The following is a 16,542-nucleotide window of genomic DNA, read 5'->3' on the forward strand; positions in this document are numbered from 1 at the left end:
CCTTACTTTTTAGGAGGGAAAAAGTGAGTCTTACAGAGCAAAAAGTACAGTATTTACTTACTACCCTTCGATGCCACCTTTTCGCCAAAGAACTCAAGGCACTTGAAGTTAATGGCTTGTCATCGAAGCCATGATACAAATGTGGAGGGAGAGGAATGAATCTGAGACAAGAAGAAAATAAGCAATGCCAGATATCAACTCCGGGGGCTTCCAGATGCAGATGATTTCGCAGCACTCAAACAGTGCTGTTCTGCTTAAAGCTGGAAGTGGAAGAGCAACTCTGGTTGCTTCCAGATGACCTGTTTATTGAGCATTTTGTTTGCAGAGCGGTTTAAGATGGTGATTGTTATTTATTGAGCATTTGTTCCAAGCTGTTTAGGTAACATTTAGAGGGTGCACTCATTACGCTATAGTACCCCTCCAGACAGCAATAGTGCCATAACATTAGGGGAACATTGTAGAACAACTAACAACGTAGGATGCTACATGGATAAAGAGGTAAAGGGACCCTTGACCATTAGGTCCAGTCGTGACCGACTCTGGGGTTGCGGTGCTCATCTCGCTTTATTGGCCGAGGGAGCTTCTGAGTCATTTGGCCAGCATGACTAAGCCGCTTCTGGCGAACCAGAGCAGCGCATGGAAACGCCATTTACCTTCCCGCTGGAGCGGTACCTATTTATCTACTTGCACTTTGACGTGCTTTCGAACTGCTAGGTTGGCAGGAGCTGGGACTGAGCAACGGGAGCTCACCCCATTGCAGGGATTCGAACCGCCCACCTTCTGATCGGCAAGTCCTAGGCTCTGTGGTTTAACCCACAGCACCACCCGCGTCCCTTGCTACATGGATAGTGAAGTATAAATCCACCGCCAACACACTATTATTGCATCAATGAAAAGTTGCATAATACACCTCCCTCAAAACCCCTTTAGTCTGGAAGAGCCCCAATGTAGCTCAGTGAGCTCAGAATGTTGATTTACTCTTGGGGCAGGGAATGGCATAGCCTGGGAAAGAATATGGCTGGCTGGCCACATGTTGTTACACATGATATAAAGAAATAATCCAGAGTGCAAAGATTGTCAAGTGTGACATTCATCCTGCTACACCATGCAAGGCATCTATCACCTCTCATCAGTCTCTGCCCGCACTGTCTGAAGAAATTCTTTCTTCGCTCCTCAAAAAAGTTTGGGCTTTCTTAACCAAATCAAAAGCTGAGGAATCCTCTGCCAAATGATGTCCTTGAGAAAGGACTCTAGTGGCAACTGGCCTTTATCTGCTGCTAGTCTCCTCCTGTTTTTTAAAGAAATAATTTTGTATTGGTGGTTTATTTTCCATTTCTCTCTATTATAAGGCCTGCAAAGAGCCATGCTGATATTTAAATGTCATTACTGGCTTAAATAGGAATGCTCAATTATCAAAGCTGAGAGTCTCCGCAGAGTTATTTCAAAGCAGCAAGCATAGCACTGCTTGCAAAAGAGTCTTCCATATCTTCAAATTAAGACCCAGAAACGGAGAGCTGTGTGTCAACTCAATTCCTGGGTTAACTCATTCCAAAATGGCTCACCCAAGTGATCAAAGAGAGTCCACCCCAGAGCCTTTGATCATTTCTTTAAACTCCCTCCTGAGAAGTTGATGAGTTTTATGCCAGGGATTAGAGGGGCCAATGCAAATCAAGGAGCAGAGGCAATTGTAACATGTTTTCCACTGCAATGGAAAGTGAGTAAGGACGTCTGCAGGAGTTACAAAACATTGTAAACCCCAGTGTATGGTGTTTTCTGGTGGAGTTGCTTAACAGTGCATTTGTACCAGGAGTGGGGGACTGGATGCAGCCAAATAACCAGACCCAAAACCCTCTGAAAGTGGACCACCTGCCAATCACCTGGTGTCATAGGTAATCAGGTTATTCAAATTGCAAACCTTATTTATTTATTTATTTATTTATTTATTTATACAAACCCCGGCCATCTGGCTGGGTTTCCCTAGCCACTCTGGGAAGCTCCCAACAGAATTAAAAGCACAATAGAACATCAAACATTAAAAACTTCCCTAAACAGGGCTGCATGCTAAGTGTACTTCCAGTTCATCCATTCACAGAGAGCTGTCCCACACCAATACAGACCATTGATCCATCTACCTCAGTATTGCCTGCACTGACTGGCTGTCAGGGACTGGGCAGAGGAGGAATGGTGGAGACTGCCTCCCCATCCTGACCCTTCCAGGGAGTAGGAAATGGAAGAGGAAGACAGTACAGATTTACAACAGGAGGTTGACGGAGGTAGCAGCTCAGAGGCAGATGAGGGGGGAAAGCTGGGAAATCATGGGACAGCCAGAGCAACACCCAGCTGACAAGCATTCCAGACCCTCCATCTCCTGCTACCTGGCGAGCCTTAAAAGTAGGAGAGCAAAGAGCTCAAAGACAGAGGGCATGTAGCAGCACCCGTAGAGGAGATGATGAGACTGACGAATGAGGAAGTGGGAGAGACAGGGAGTGGAGGTTCACTTGGGGCAACGCCATTATCCAAGAGGCTGGGTTCTATAGCCTCTCTCTGTAAAGATTGAAATAAAAAGACAGTAAGAAACTTTTCCTTGTCTTTATACTTTCCTGGGTAACCAGCTGCTGACAGCATCCTGACCCTAGCAGCAGCTCTCCAGAATTCGAGACAGGGAACTTTCCCAGCCCTACCTGGCCAGGGTTGAATCTGGAACCTTCTGCATGCACAACTGATGCTCCATGCCTAAACTACCACCCTTTCCTCCTTTGCAGCCCTGGTTTGAATTCAAGCCGCAGCTGCAAAGGAACACCCTCTCATTACGTTCCCAACCCTTCATTTCCAGCTTGAATACAGTGCTTTTAAAGCTGGGTGCATCTTCCTGTCTCCATGCAGAGTGAGGGAAAAGGTTTCTATTTCAAAAAGTGCCAAATCTTCCCCCATACCCACTGTGCGTCAAGGTAAATAAGTACCTTAGGCCAACTCAGTTATTTTGGCACCTGGGGCAGAAAAAACACACCAGAACCTCTCCTCCTTGCTGGCAGTAAAAACACAACAATAATTTTATAAAATAGTCTAACAGTTTGCTGCCCTTTCATAGCATACAGAATCCTTGAGATGGCCACCTCACTAAGTAGCTGGTAGGCCTTGCTCTTCAGAGCTAGGAGAGCTAAGAGATGAAATTTCACTGTGAATGTGCCATCATTTCTGATAAAGAAGATAACAGGGAAGCGTCTACTCAGGTAGAGCTCATGGATGTGTTCCTAGGCTAGGTCTTAAGAGTGTAACAACCAATGTATTGGATCAGATCTGCAGTACTTCTGACCAGCGCCAACCTCAGACATTTTGCTGCCTGAGGCAAAGGACAAACTGATGCATCTTTTCCATCCAACAGCCAAATGCTAATAAGAATCGCAGTTGAATCTACACCAGCGATGGTGGCAGGCTAGTTTAGGGAGCCCAGGAATTCACAGGTCTCCCAACAGACAGGAAAGGAAAGGGAGGTTAAGTGGAACTGCTTAGCAGGTAAACTGCTGCTGTCCCTTCAGCTTCTGCTGCCAGAGGTGGTTGCCTGTCCAATGGTAGGGCCGGCCCTGAGTCCACCAGATATACCAGCCAGAAGCTCACAACCAGAAAATCAGAGAGAGAGTCTTCCCTGTTGGTTTGCTCCTAGCATCTGGCAGTCCAGGCCATGCTTGCCGCTAAGTTGGCCACTTATGCATCGCCACAAAAGGGGAAATGAATGCATTGTCAAAACAGAGGCTATGGGTTTGCATAAAAGCTGCAGATTTAGAAATAATGACTGTAATTTACACAGAAAAGCAACACATCTCACCATAGCAGGGAAAAATATGTCCAGCTGAGCTGTGTGCCAGCTACAGCTTGCTGCTCAGGTGCTGCTGATGGGCAATGCTAAAAATCCTTGCTCTCCCCCTCCTATGCTTCTTTATCTTTACACTGAACTAGATAGTCCTCCCAACAGAGGACACCTTCCAACAGAGGATGCCTGATAGCCTCTCAAAGAGCCTGAATAGTAGAACAGATGGCCACCAAAGCTGTCTCTTTCCAACTTCACCTCCTCCCACAAATACAGTGGAACCTTGGTTGTCAAACCTAATCCATTCTGGAAGACTGTTTGACTTCTGAAACATGTGACGACTGAGGTGCAATGGGCGGTCGGCAATTTCAATCGAGAAAATGGAGAAACATGCCTCAGAAGCCATTTGATTTCCAAGGCACGTTCGAAAATGGAAGCATTCATTTCCGTGTTTTCGGCGTTCGGGTTCTGAATCATTCAGCTTCCAAGACACTTGAAAACAGAGGTTCCACTGTACATCCTAAAACATCTCTACACCCCCTGTATGCTTGCAATTCGTTAAACACAGGAAGACAGAAGAACAGGGAAAGCTGCCTGCCTCTAAGTCGGACCACTGGTGCAACCATCTCAGGATTCACTCTGGCAGTGGTTCTCTGAGGTGCAAGGCAGGGGTCTCTCATAGCCCTATCTGGAGATGCCAAGGATTGAACCTGGGACCTTTGGGATACAAAGCATATGTTCTCTCACTTTATTATGGCCCTTCTCCTATACAGCTGTGATGAATGAATGAATGAAAAGAAGGTATGTCCCTCCTTATAGTGGGCTATCACATGATCACATCCAACAATTCATCAAATCTTAATTTCAGCAGCAACTAGTACAAATAGTGGGGAATGGAAACATATACTGTACTTTGAATAAACACACTTGCATGATATGCCAAGGAAATTACAGACCCTGAATTGTATCCAGTGCTACTCAGAGTAAACCCACCAAAAGGAATGAATTTGTTAGTCATGTCCATTAATTTCAGTGATCTACTCTGGGTAGGACAAAACATTGGATACAGTCCCCTTTCACTTACTAGTCCACACTTAGAACACAATTACAAAATCATCATCATCATCATCATCATCATCATCAAACATCCAAAGCAGTTGGATGAAAGCAATACAGTGGAAGGATACTATGATCTTGCAGACATGGGGCCTACATGCTTATAATAATGCAGCTGTCACTGCAAGTTATGCAATGAGGGGAACACGTTCAATTGATTTAAAATCAATTCACAGAGCAACTTTCACAAGATTCATATCTTATTTCATTAGCAGCCCTGGGGGTACTGCAGTCATATCATTTTACTTTAGCCTTAAGTGCAGCACAAAGTATGGAATGCAAAAACACTAAATCAAATGCAGCAGTCAGAAGGGAAATTCATTTTGCAATGGCAAGACTTCTTAGGTAGACAGTCATGAAAGAATTCACCAAGTCTTGTCCCTGAAGACAGTGAGGTTTAGCATGTATAGGAGGACACTGGGGATCAGTTGACCTTCACTCACCACTAGTGCAAAGTTGACCCTCACTAGTTGTGCAAAGATTCATCTGCTGTGTGAAAATTCTTACCTCCCTCCCTCTCACTTGCTCCCAATGGCCATTGTTAAGACTCTTTTCTGGCGGCTTGTATGTTTCCCTTGGGAAGTAAACAACATCTTGCAAGCGTGGTTTAATACTGGTGCCTTACCTTGCAGGTGCACAAAATTGCATAACAGCACTTTGGTGGGTGCAGAGAATAAGCCCTCCCTTTTCCTGGGTCTGGGGCCTTTCGAGGGCCACTCCTCCCATTAGATGAGTTGAGGCAGTCAATTTTAGGGCGCCATTAGAACATAAGAAGCACCCTACTGGATCAGATCAAAGTTCTACCTAGTCCAACCTCCCGTTTCCCACAGTGGCCAGGGGCCCACACACAGATGATAAAGCGAATTTGGCTTGGCTTGGCTTTATGCTGTCTTTTTGTCCTCTTGTCACCCATCTGAATCCCTGGCTGCTGTACCAAAATGTTTGGCAGCTGCTGCTTGAAGAGCTAGGCATCTCAGCTGGAGAGGGAAATGTGCAGGTCAAGGAACCTGTTGCCAGCTGAGGGGAGGAGAGAGAGTGAGAGAGAGAGAGAGAGAGAGGGAGAGAGAGAGAAAGGAAGAAAGGAAGAAAGGAAGGACGGAAGGACGGAAGGAAGGAAGGAAGGAAGGAAGGAAGGAAGGAAGGAAGAAGAGCAGCAGGAGAAGGGCATGGCAACACATTCCGATTAAGCCAAGGTACCCACTTCAGATTTAACAATAAACCACAAACCATTATTTTTAAGAGTGCAAATATGGAGACCTGTCTATGATGGTCATTACACAAGCTTCTAAAGAAGAAAAAGATTTGTGGCCCCCCCCCCATTTTTCTTACCCAAATCTGCAGCTTAATTCTTTTTTCGTTTTTGAAAACCGTCTTGACTTTGAAATCGATCCCAACGGTGCTGACAAAAGCCGAGGTAAAAGAATCGTCGGCATAACGGAACAAAAAAGAGGTTTTCCCAACGCTGCTGTTTCCAATGATGAGCAGTTTGAACATGTAATCAAAGTTCTGGTCTGATGTGTCCTTCTGGCCAAACCTGGCATCTTGCGTAGAGGCCATCTGTAATAATTTTCAGAAAGGTGGTGCGGGGGAAGGGGAAGAAAGAGGGTTATTCTTTTGTGATTTATCCTTTAGGTTCACATCATGTAAGTCCAAAGTGCTTGCATTTAATTGAGCTCCTCAGTGTTGCATACCATAATATTAGAGGACAAATTTAATGAGGTCCTAAACTATTCCCCAACCCTCCTGGTAATCCAGCTATAAACTTAAGTGCTGACCAGTGCTGAAAATGTCTCCAAAAGAGCACCATCATGACTCACTTAGCACAGTATGAAACTAGCTCCCCATTTGCAAAAATGTTAAAGAACCTTCCCTCAAGTGGCAGCACTGCAGTCAAAATTAATAGCTGTGGAAAGCATTACAGGCCCTCATAATTCAAGTCAGGGGAGGATGAAATGGAAAAGCACTTCAGGGGTTAAAAAAAATAGGTAGGGTGGGAGGTAGGAAGCAAAATGGTTTTTTCTCATTAGCTTTGTGTTGCAAAACTAATCCAGTTTCAGGTCTATGGGTTAACTACTGGCCTTGCTGACAAACAGCGCTGCTTTTTAATAACACAGTGTTCTACAACATTTGTATCCTCCAAGGATCCTGGGGACAGCTTACAACGATTTTCCTCCATGGCCACTGTGAAGTAGGTTAATTTGAGAGGTTGTGAGTGGCTGAAGCTCACCTAGTGGACTTTGTGGGTGAAAGAGGATTTGAATCCAAGATTTCCCCAGTCCTAGTCCAACATTCTGATGATTAGAAAGTTAGACTACTACATTCCAGCCACTACACAATAATGCAATTATTTCAAATAATTTGCTGGTATCCTTTTTATTACTAAATCGTATCTCTGCAGCTCTATGTAGAACGAACATTGCGAAGGCTCAGGCTGCATGGCGGCTACAGTCCTGCGCACAATTACTGGAGGGGGGGAAGTCCCATTGAACTCATTGAAGCTGACTTTCAAGTAGATGTGTACAAGGTCAGGCCGCCAGAAAAATTCTTGACCTGGTCTCATGCTGTTTGGCATCTTCTTGCCTCATCCTCTGGAGCCAGTATAGTGGCTGGAGTGATAGATTCAGACATGGGAGACTTTTCTGTCTAATTTAAAACTAATTATTTCAGTCACAACAACACAACATTAGTTCTAATGTTGTCAGCAGGAAATTAAACTTGGTTCTATGGGCCGGACCCAGACAAAGTTAGTTGCACTTAGGCTGCAGTCCTAACCCCACTTACCCGGGGCTTAAGTTACATCAAGATTTAACTTGTTCCATCTATTTCAATGTAAACAATCAAGTCTGAGAATGTATTTCATCACAGCACACACTGTATTTTCTTGCATTACACTAAAATACAAATTATACAGGCTAAGCTAGAACAGGTACCAAGTGGTGTGGAGGGCACTTGTGGAGGAGATGTTGGGGTTGGGTGTTTTTTCAAGTGTTCTCTCCAGCCTTTCAATTCAGCTTGAATGCATAAAGAGCCTTATCCTCCTTTTAAAAGTACAGCTTGTCTGATAATATTTCATATAGAGGGTGGGGAGTTTGGATCACTGGCTGGTGTTACGAGACAAATGAATTGAAGAGCACTTCAAAGAATGGAGTTGCAGTGTGTGTGTGTGTATATAAAAAATTATTCATGACAGTCTCTGATTCAGGAATTCCTGCTGCTATCACTACACGGAAGCAGACTCCCACTCATCTCTTTGATTAAACATAACCACTCCCATCTGAAGGCTTGCTACGCTTCCTTTTACTTTTCCTCAATTACGAAGAGCCTGGTGTGTTCAGAGGCATCATAAAGGCCTCCCAGTCCCGTCACTTGGCAGTAACTGCCAATTTCATTTCCTTGTGCTATTCTTCTTACTAAAATCTTCCGCACATTATGGTCAGATGGAGAGGCAGAACTGAGTAGCCCCAATGAGTGGATGAGATGGTGGAAGGTCTGGTTTTAAAGGACATCACAAAATTAGAGGGTGGGATGTAGAGAATGAGTGGAATGTAGTTATCTCTGAGTGTAAATTCTATAAGAAGGACTGGGAGGGGTGTACTAGATGCAGTGTTACTCAGCAAGTGAATGAGAACATAGAGCCAAACAAGCCTGTAATTCCGAATAAGACAGGCAGACTCCTCCACAGAATCATTCTGGGCTCCAAAAGTAATTTAGTACTGGGGACATACTATTCCCAGCTCTCCTGAACAAAATGCCCAGGGTGATCTTGAGGTAGAGAATGAAAAAAAATAGCAGCATCCAAAGGAGAGCATCTTGTGGCAAATGGTAGCTTCAATTACCCTCACATTGACTGGGTAAATATTCTGGTCACTACAAAAGGGTGACATTTCTAGATACCCTAAAATGACTGTGCCGAAGAAGAGTTGGCTGTGGAACCAATCCAAGGGGAGATGGACTTGAGCTCAATTCTAAGAAGGCACCTCAGTTGTGTGTGAGATGTACATGTGAACCAAATGATGTCCAGTTCTGGGCACTGCAGTTTAAGAAGGGTATTGACAAGTTGGAGCATGTGCAGAGGAGGGTGACCATGATGATCAAGAGTCAGAACACCAAGCTTTATGAGGGAGTTGGGTATGTTTAGCCTGGATAAGAGGAGACTGAGAGAAGATATGATAGCCATCTTCAGATATTTAAAGAGCTGTCACATGGAAGATGGAGCAACCAATAGATTCAAGTTAAAAGGAGGGAGATGCCGATGGAACATCATATAAAAATTTCTGGCAGTAAGAGCTGTTTGACTACCTTGGAAGGTGATGGAATCCCCTTCACTGGAGGTTTTAAAACAGAGGCTGGATGGCCATCTGTCAGAGATTCTTTAGCTTGGATTCCTGCATTGCAGGCAGCTGGACTAGATGACACTTGGGGTCCCTTCCAAGTTTACAATTCCATGATTCTATGACAAAAAGTCAGAGCATTCTGAACTAAGCTGAACACAGGACACATTGATTTTCCTTGCTCCATAAAAGGAATGAGGCCACCACCTACCCCGCCCCTTGTAGGGGATTCCGTTAAAGGAATCCGGTGGTCGTGGATCCTGTCCGATGCCCTGCCAGTGGCTAGGGCCATGGCACAACCCCTGGTGACACCAGGGGTAGCTTCCAGTTGTCTTTGCATCAACAAGCTCCTCCCACTGTTTGTTAACCCTTTAAAGACCCTGGCTGCACAGTTGGGGTCAAATATAGGTTGTTTGACCCAATGCCTAAGCCAATACCACTCACATGCTGTAACCAATAAAAGCCGTGGCCTACTTTAGCCTGTTAACCTAAAATACATGTGTCCTTGTGTCTTATTTTACCCCTACGCAGGTGGGGGGTCCTCGACTCACAAAAGGAATGACCAAGAGCCTGCTTTAAGCCACTAATTTTTCCTTTGAAGCCCCACTCTTATCTGCCCCACCACACCTGACATCATGTTTGGTGTAAAGTGTGGGGTGGGTGGATGTAGCTTCTCAAAACAGCCTGGTGTGCCAAGTTTCAGTTGTTCCCATCCCTGATACTGAAGAACAAGACTTTGCTGAAGAGGAATCATAGCTGCAAAGGTAAGTCATAGCTAATAACCTTTTAAGAGTCCTTTAACAATGTCATTAAGTATGTGGATAAGCTGATCAAGTAAATATTGTGTACTTAGATTTTCAGAAAGCTTTTGAAAAAGTCCGTCACCAAAGACACATACGTTTAGCAGTCATGAGATAAGAAAACAAGGTCAGTAACCTGGTAAAGATTAGGAAGCATAGTAGGAAGAAATGGATAGATCTAGCAATGCCGGGATGAATTGAATTGAATTTTTTATTATTACAGTCACAGACCAGTTCCAGCTCACTTACAATATCAGGAAAATCATAAAACACATTGGGGAATGTATTAAAGGGGTTTGCCAAAGATCTGCATTGGGACAAGTACTTTTTAACTTGTTCTCAAATGGCCTGGAGCTAGGAGTGAACAGTGTGGGGGCCAAGTTTGCTGATGATATCAAATTGTTCAGGGCGATTAAAACAAAAAGGAATTGTGAAAAGCTCCAAAAAGAACTCTCCCAGCCTGGTGAATGGGCATTAAAATGGAAAACATGATTCAATGTCAGCAAATTGAAAGGGATGCACTTTGGGGGTGAGGAATCCTAATCACATTTGCACTAATCAGGTCTGAATTGGTAGTGACTGACCGGGAAAGTCATCCTGGGATCACGGTGGATAGCTGGATGGAAATGTTGACTCAGTCTTTTGGATGCCACAAATAAGAAAGAGTATATGCTCTGTATCACACCATTAGTGATGGCTCTGTTGGATTCAGTTTTTCCCCCTCCTCTGGATTTTAATGTGTGCAGGGTCCATGTCAGATGTTTCATCTCCAAACAAAGAAGCCCCAACTACCCTCTAGGTAAACTTGGTTATGTGAGAGCAGTTAAGATGAGGGAATCTTTTCTGATTCCAGGGATTCTTTTATGACATCACAGATGGTTCTTTCTACCAACTACCATCACTTGGATTCCAGCCACCACATTTCAGCTCCCAGTAAATGAGCAATCTATTTCTGAATGATGACTCACCCTGCCCCTTTTCTGGGCATGGGATGGACACAAGGGGGTGGGGTAGAAATCCTAAGCTCAACTTACCATCGATGGCCTGCATGTGCAAATGGACTGTCACACATCAAACACTACAGAAGGAGCTGCTCTGTCCCACACACAATGGTTTCCATGAAGGAAACTCACATGTTCATCTGAAAGTTGTCAAGCCCAGTAAACACATGTATATGTAAATAGGCCTGTCATCAACCAGTGAAGAAATGTCCTGGGAAAATAAGATCATATCCTCACTTTTCATTTAAAGCACAATATCACTTTCTCAGTTATGGCTTCTCCCAAAGCATCCTGGGAACTGTAGGTACTGAGAATTGTTAGGAGATTCCCCTTACAGAACTACAATTCCCTGCGTTCCCTGAAAATAAATATTGGCTGTTCAACCACTCTGAGAACTGCAACTCAGTGAGAAGAGGGATCTTCTAACAACTCTCAGCATCCTGGGTTCCTGGGATTCTTTGGGGGAAACCATGACTGCTAAAGTGGTATAACAGTGTATTAAATGTATGGTGTGGTTGTGACCTAAGACAGATTGTTTTCTATCTCTAAGATTCCCAGGTGCTTTGAACAGCCCATGTCGTGTCCTGCCTATGGTGACACATTGCCGAGACAAGCGAAAGGGCTTTCTCAGTGGCCACACCTAAATTGTGGCATACTTGCCCCATGAAGCTGAAGGAGTTTGTTGCCTTCTGCCAAATAGCAAATAGGCTTTTTATTATTATTCTGGCAGGCGTTTGCCTTGCTGTGCAGAATACTGCGTTCATCTGTTATGCCTCCCTTTATAGAATTTTGTTTGACGTGGTTGTTTTATTGCAAATTTAATTGTCGCAAGCCACCCTGAGTGATGTGTGTGCAATCAAAGGTGGGGTAAAATTCCTTCTGCTGAGGAAAAGAAAGGAAATGTTGCTTCCAGAGAAAACGAGGGCAGGCAAAGGATCAGTGCAGTCTGAGTCAGCTAATAAGGCCAGAAGTGCAGCAATCTGAAATGATGGGAAATAGAACCCAGCCAGTCTTTGGGATTTGGGCACTTCCTGACATTGGCTATCCCCATCTGACTGCACTGCTTTGGCGGGTGTTTAACACTAACTGCGTGAATGGGGAATGTGATGTGTGGAAGTACCTCAAATCCACTAGCATGTACATTGGTTGTGAAGTCCACTGTAGTGTAGTGGTTAGAGTGTGAGGCTAGGAACTGGAAGGCCTGGGTTCAAATCCCCACTGAGCCACAAAGCTTACTGGGTGACCTTGGGCCAGTCACTCACACTCAGTCACTTACACCACAGGATTCTTGAGAGGATAAAACGCAGGAGAGGAAATATGCCACCCTGAGCTTCTTGAAGGAAAGGTGGGGTATAAATGATATAAACAGGTATTTTCAATTTCATTCCACAAGCCATATACATCTATGGAACAGAGAATTGATTGTCTCTGTAACAAAAAGCATTTTGGGGGGGCAGGGATAGTAGGCAACTAAGGTTGCAGTCTTATACTCACTTACCTGGAAATAAGCCCCAGTGAAATAAATTGTGCTTATATCTGAGTAGACACGCATAGGATCCCACAGTCGAAGCTTCTTTTCACTAACAAATTAAAATGAGTCTAAGGAGATAACTAGTTTAACTAATCCTACAGCCTCTTCTGCAAAGTCTGCAACACTCAGTCAGAAAAGAAAATCCACCAGAAACTTCCAAACCACCAGAGAACAAAAGAATGGAACCTGGAATTGCTTAAAGGTTTATTCAGAATTATTCTAGACATATTCAGCAGGAGGGAGGGGGAGGAGGAAGCATTTTTATTTGTGGACTTTAAATGCTAATCTGAAGTACTCTGCTTGATTGCATTTTCATATCTCAGAGAATCCTTGATGCTCTGTAATTATAATTATGGAAGAGACATGGAAAAAAATACATTATTAGTCCACCTCAATGCTGCCGCCCCTCACAGCTTTGTTTTTGACAGCTTTGCTGCTATCTTTACATATATATATAATTAGCTCTTTTGCTGCTTAGGGAAGGGGGGGGGGGCAAAGCAGATCTTTCCATCTTGAAATGTCAGATTAAGATTATAACATCCATACATAATATCAAAACAGAATAGATGATAAGGCAATGCAAAATTAAATATTTCAGCCCAATTTTTTTTATCTGTACTACCTTACAACCACAGTTCTGTTTGTACAAACCTATGCAGCCCAATCTTATACTTTGTTACTCAGAAGTAAGTTCAGTTGAATTCAATATGACCTACATTCAAGTAACAGTGTATGGTTGCAGTCCTGCTGCCCTATCCTATGCCTGGTTCCCAAAATAAGTCCAACTGAGTTCATCGAGTCTTATTCCTAAGTAAGTTTTCTCAATAGACAAAACCTGCATAACTAATCCTGCAGCAAACTCACCTTTAATTCTCATTAAAAACATCTTTACTCTTTCAACAAATAAGCAAGGTTTCTAGTTTTGTCAGGACACAGGATGAAATGTTTAAAATACAATGATATAGCAGAGATAATGGGGTGTCAGCATGTAGCATAATATGGGTTAGTGATTCGGACGAGATGGTTATTCACCTTTCATAATCAAGCACGCCCAACCTTTTACAGAGGTGCTGTATAAGGGAACACTGAGATTTTGATATATATATTTTTTAAGATTTCACTTTCTTTTGCAATTGGAAAGAGTAAATGTTAAAACCTGCATTACAGAAGGGGGAAACACACTTGCTAAATCAATGTATTGTAAAAACCCAACAGCTCAGAATGAAAGTGTAAAGATTTGGTGGCCAAATTTCTAATACCAAAATGATGGGTGTTTATCAGTGTGAGTATTGTAGAGTTGCCATTCAAATGACAGTTGTAATAATGGTCATTTAGTACAACCCAACAAATGGGAGTAAATTATTGTGACTTGATAAAAAATGCATACCTTTGTACATTACAAACACCTGGACTTTATTTTGTTTCTTCAGTCTGGATAGTAAGAGCTTCCACATAAAAGCATCTTCAAGAGTGATACTCTCAGTTTCTTCTGAGCTACATATCATTCTTTGTTTCAGAATGACAATATTCCCATAACTGCTATTTTCCCCTTCTAAGACTCATTACATATTAACTTATGATTATTGCTACTATTTTCTTACCTTGATGTGCCTATGATCAGAGACTCATTGCTTTCAAAACTTACACTATGCAAAAGAATTTAGGGATCACAGGTTTACATGATCCCTCAGGCAAAATATATATCACATCATCAAAAGCAACTTAACAGAAGATCTAACATTAAGGCTTCAATTGGGTACCTAACTTTTGAGTAAACCTGCACAGGACTGCACTGTTAGCTAGCATGAAGAACAAACCTGCGTATCTTTACTCATGAGTAAGTCCTGCTATGCTCAGTGTGTGAGGAGAGGAAGGATTACACCCTAGTAAATGTGTTTAGGATTGCTCCCCTAATGCTGGAGAATTAGTGTGCTCTTAAGAAAATAACCCATCATACAAAACTGCAATAACAGAAACCCATTTCCCCCTGGTGTTATTATGCTAATACCAGGGGGAAATGGGCTTATGTTGGGTTGCTGCTGCTTCTTCTTTTCTTTTCACGAAACCTCCAACATTACGGCTGCAATCCTTAACATGCTCTGTGTGCTCTGCTGTCGCCCTGGATCTTTAACACTCACCCTCTTGGAAGAGGAAATGGTGTTGTCAGGGGAAAGGCGTTTGCTAGCTGGCTTGGATTCACTCAGTAAGCGATGCTTGAGTTGACGCCTCGCCTTTCCTCCCTGCCCAGTGAAGGAACAACCAAGATCCGTGTGACCAGAGATTTATTTTGGGGTGTGTGTCTGAGTGTCTGTTAAATAACAACATATGACAATCTGTGCCTAGTGCAGCACCCCTCCCTCTTCGAAAGAAACAACCCATCTAAAGATGACCAGCAGCGATCGCACAACAACCGAGTGACTTTAGGAGAGGGGCGCGCGCTCTGCCTGTCTCTCGTGCGCGCACCCGCCATCTCACCGCCCCCCCCCGGTAGCCACTACCCTTTCCCCGAGAGCGCGCGCAGAGTTCGGCCAGGCTTGCTCGCGGTTCCCCTTCGGTCTGTTGTCACTCACCTGCACAGGAGCTTCGTGCCTCATGGTTCAGCCGCGCGCCCTGTCCTTTCCCCTCGGCCACTGGGGTCTCACAGGCAAGCGGGAGAAGCAGCAGCAGCAGCAGACGAAGCAGCAGCAGTCGTGGCCAACCCCGTCTACACGCCACGCACACAAGCACAGAGAGACACACGCGCCCGGCGCGTCAGCAGCAGCAGCAGCAGCAACAACACGCTCGCCTCGCAGCCCAGCAGACAATTCAGCACCGCGGAGCTGTCCACCCGGCCTCCCCTGCCGCGCCTTGGCCCAGCGCCCCTCGCGGCGGCCGGTGGGAGCTGTAGTGCCAGCCGCCGCGCGTCCCAGGCCCGGGTCCAATGGAAAGCGGAGGGAGCCAGGACTACAAGTCCCAGGGAGCCTCGCTTCCGCCGCCGCCTCCCGGAGCTCCACCCCCCTCCCTCGAGGAGGCGGCTCCATGGAAACGGGGCGCAGGGAGGGAGGGCGGCTCTGCGGCCGCCAATTTGCGCGCTGTTGAGCGAAAGTTTCTGCGCTTTCTCTAGGCGATTCTAGGAGAACCCAGAGAAGGCAAATAGGCAAGAAATGCAATTCCCACCCCACAAACAGAGACAGGAGAAAATGCAAAGCCCGCCTCGCCCATTTAAAGCCACCTTTCCCTTGTTTTAACTACTGTTTCTCAAAGAAAAGGGAAGCGGGCGGCTTCCAAGATGTTTGCTATATATATTTTTTTTCCGGGTGTCGCGGTTGGAACTCATTTGCTAGGACGGCAGAGAGCGAGAGATCAGGCCGGTTGGGTGTTTTGCTTTGGACTCCATACTGGCGAGTCCTTTTCGTTAAAGGCGAAGAAGCTTGTCAGCTGCTTTCAAGGAAGTATTTGAAAAGAGGGGCGTGGAGGAGCCCCCAGCGCTCTTACCTTGCCGTAGATTTCCATCGAGATCTCGCCCAGGCGACGTAGCACCAGCCGGAGAAAGAGACAAGTCCACACACAGAGAGCTGGAGACCCTCGTGGGGGAAGCGACGGCCCCTGAGACGGCTGGTGGCGTCGGGAGGCCAGGCGGAGAGCGCGCTTGCTTTGCCTTCTTCCCCCGCCCCACCGCCCGGCAGGTGGAGGAAGCGTTATTAAGCGATGCCCAACGCAGAGCTGAGTTTCCTAGCAGCGCTATTAACACGCGCGCGATCCGCCTGAGCCTCCCTTTGGGCACTTTTGGAAATTTCGCATTAATTAACTCTGATCCAGAAGAACAGCAGGTGAAGGAGGCCGAGGGAGGAGCGTGGCACGTGTGTGTGTGGCAGAAGCAACCAAGTTATATAAAATGTCTAGCAAAACAAAGCAGTGCAGCAGAGACGAGGCTGGCGAATTAATTAAGCCCGTCTCTGGCTGATCTGGTTGCAAAGCA

At 45.0% G+C, this 16,542-nt stretch overlaps 1 protein-coding gene across 4 annotated transcripts in view; it reads right to left on the reverse strand.

The window, feature by feature from the left end:
• Positions 1–16,154, reverse strand: part of RAB3C (RAB3C, member RAS oncogene family) — a 106,896-nt gene extending 90,742 nt beyond the window's left edge. Inside the window, exons 1-2 of one of the 4 annotated variants that reach the window (XM_079995820.1) lie at positions 16,059–16,154; positions 6,251–6,478 (exon numbers count right to left, since the gene is read on the reverse strand). In XM_079995820.1, the coding sequence (XP_079851946.1) occupies positions 6,251–6,478; positions 16,059–16,076 (246 nt within the window). In that variant the 5' untranslated portion in view covers positions 16,077–16,154. Of the gene's footprint in view, positions 1–6,250; positions 6,479–10,636; positions 10,883–15,154; positions 15,452–16,058 lie in introns of those variants that run through there. The other 3 variants (XM_079995819.1, XM_079995818.1, XM_079995821.1) reach the window with 3 other exon arrangements.
• Positions 16,155–16,542: the final 388 nt, after the last annotated feature.

This window comes from Podarcis cretensis (assembly GCF_951804945.1).
Source record: "Podarcis cretensis genome assembly, chromosome: 11".
Taxonomy (NCBI): domain Eukaryota; kingdom Metazoa; phylum Chordata; class Lepidosauria; order Squamata; family Lacertidae; genus Podarcis; species Podarcis cretensis.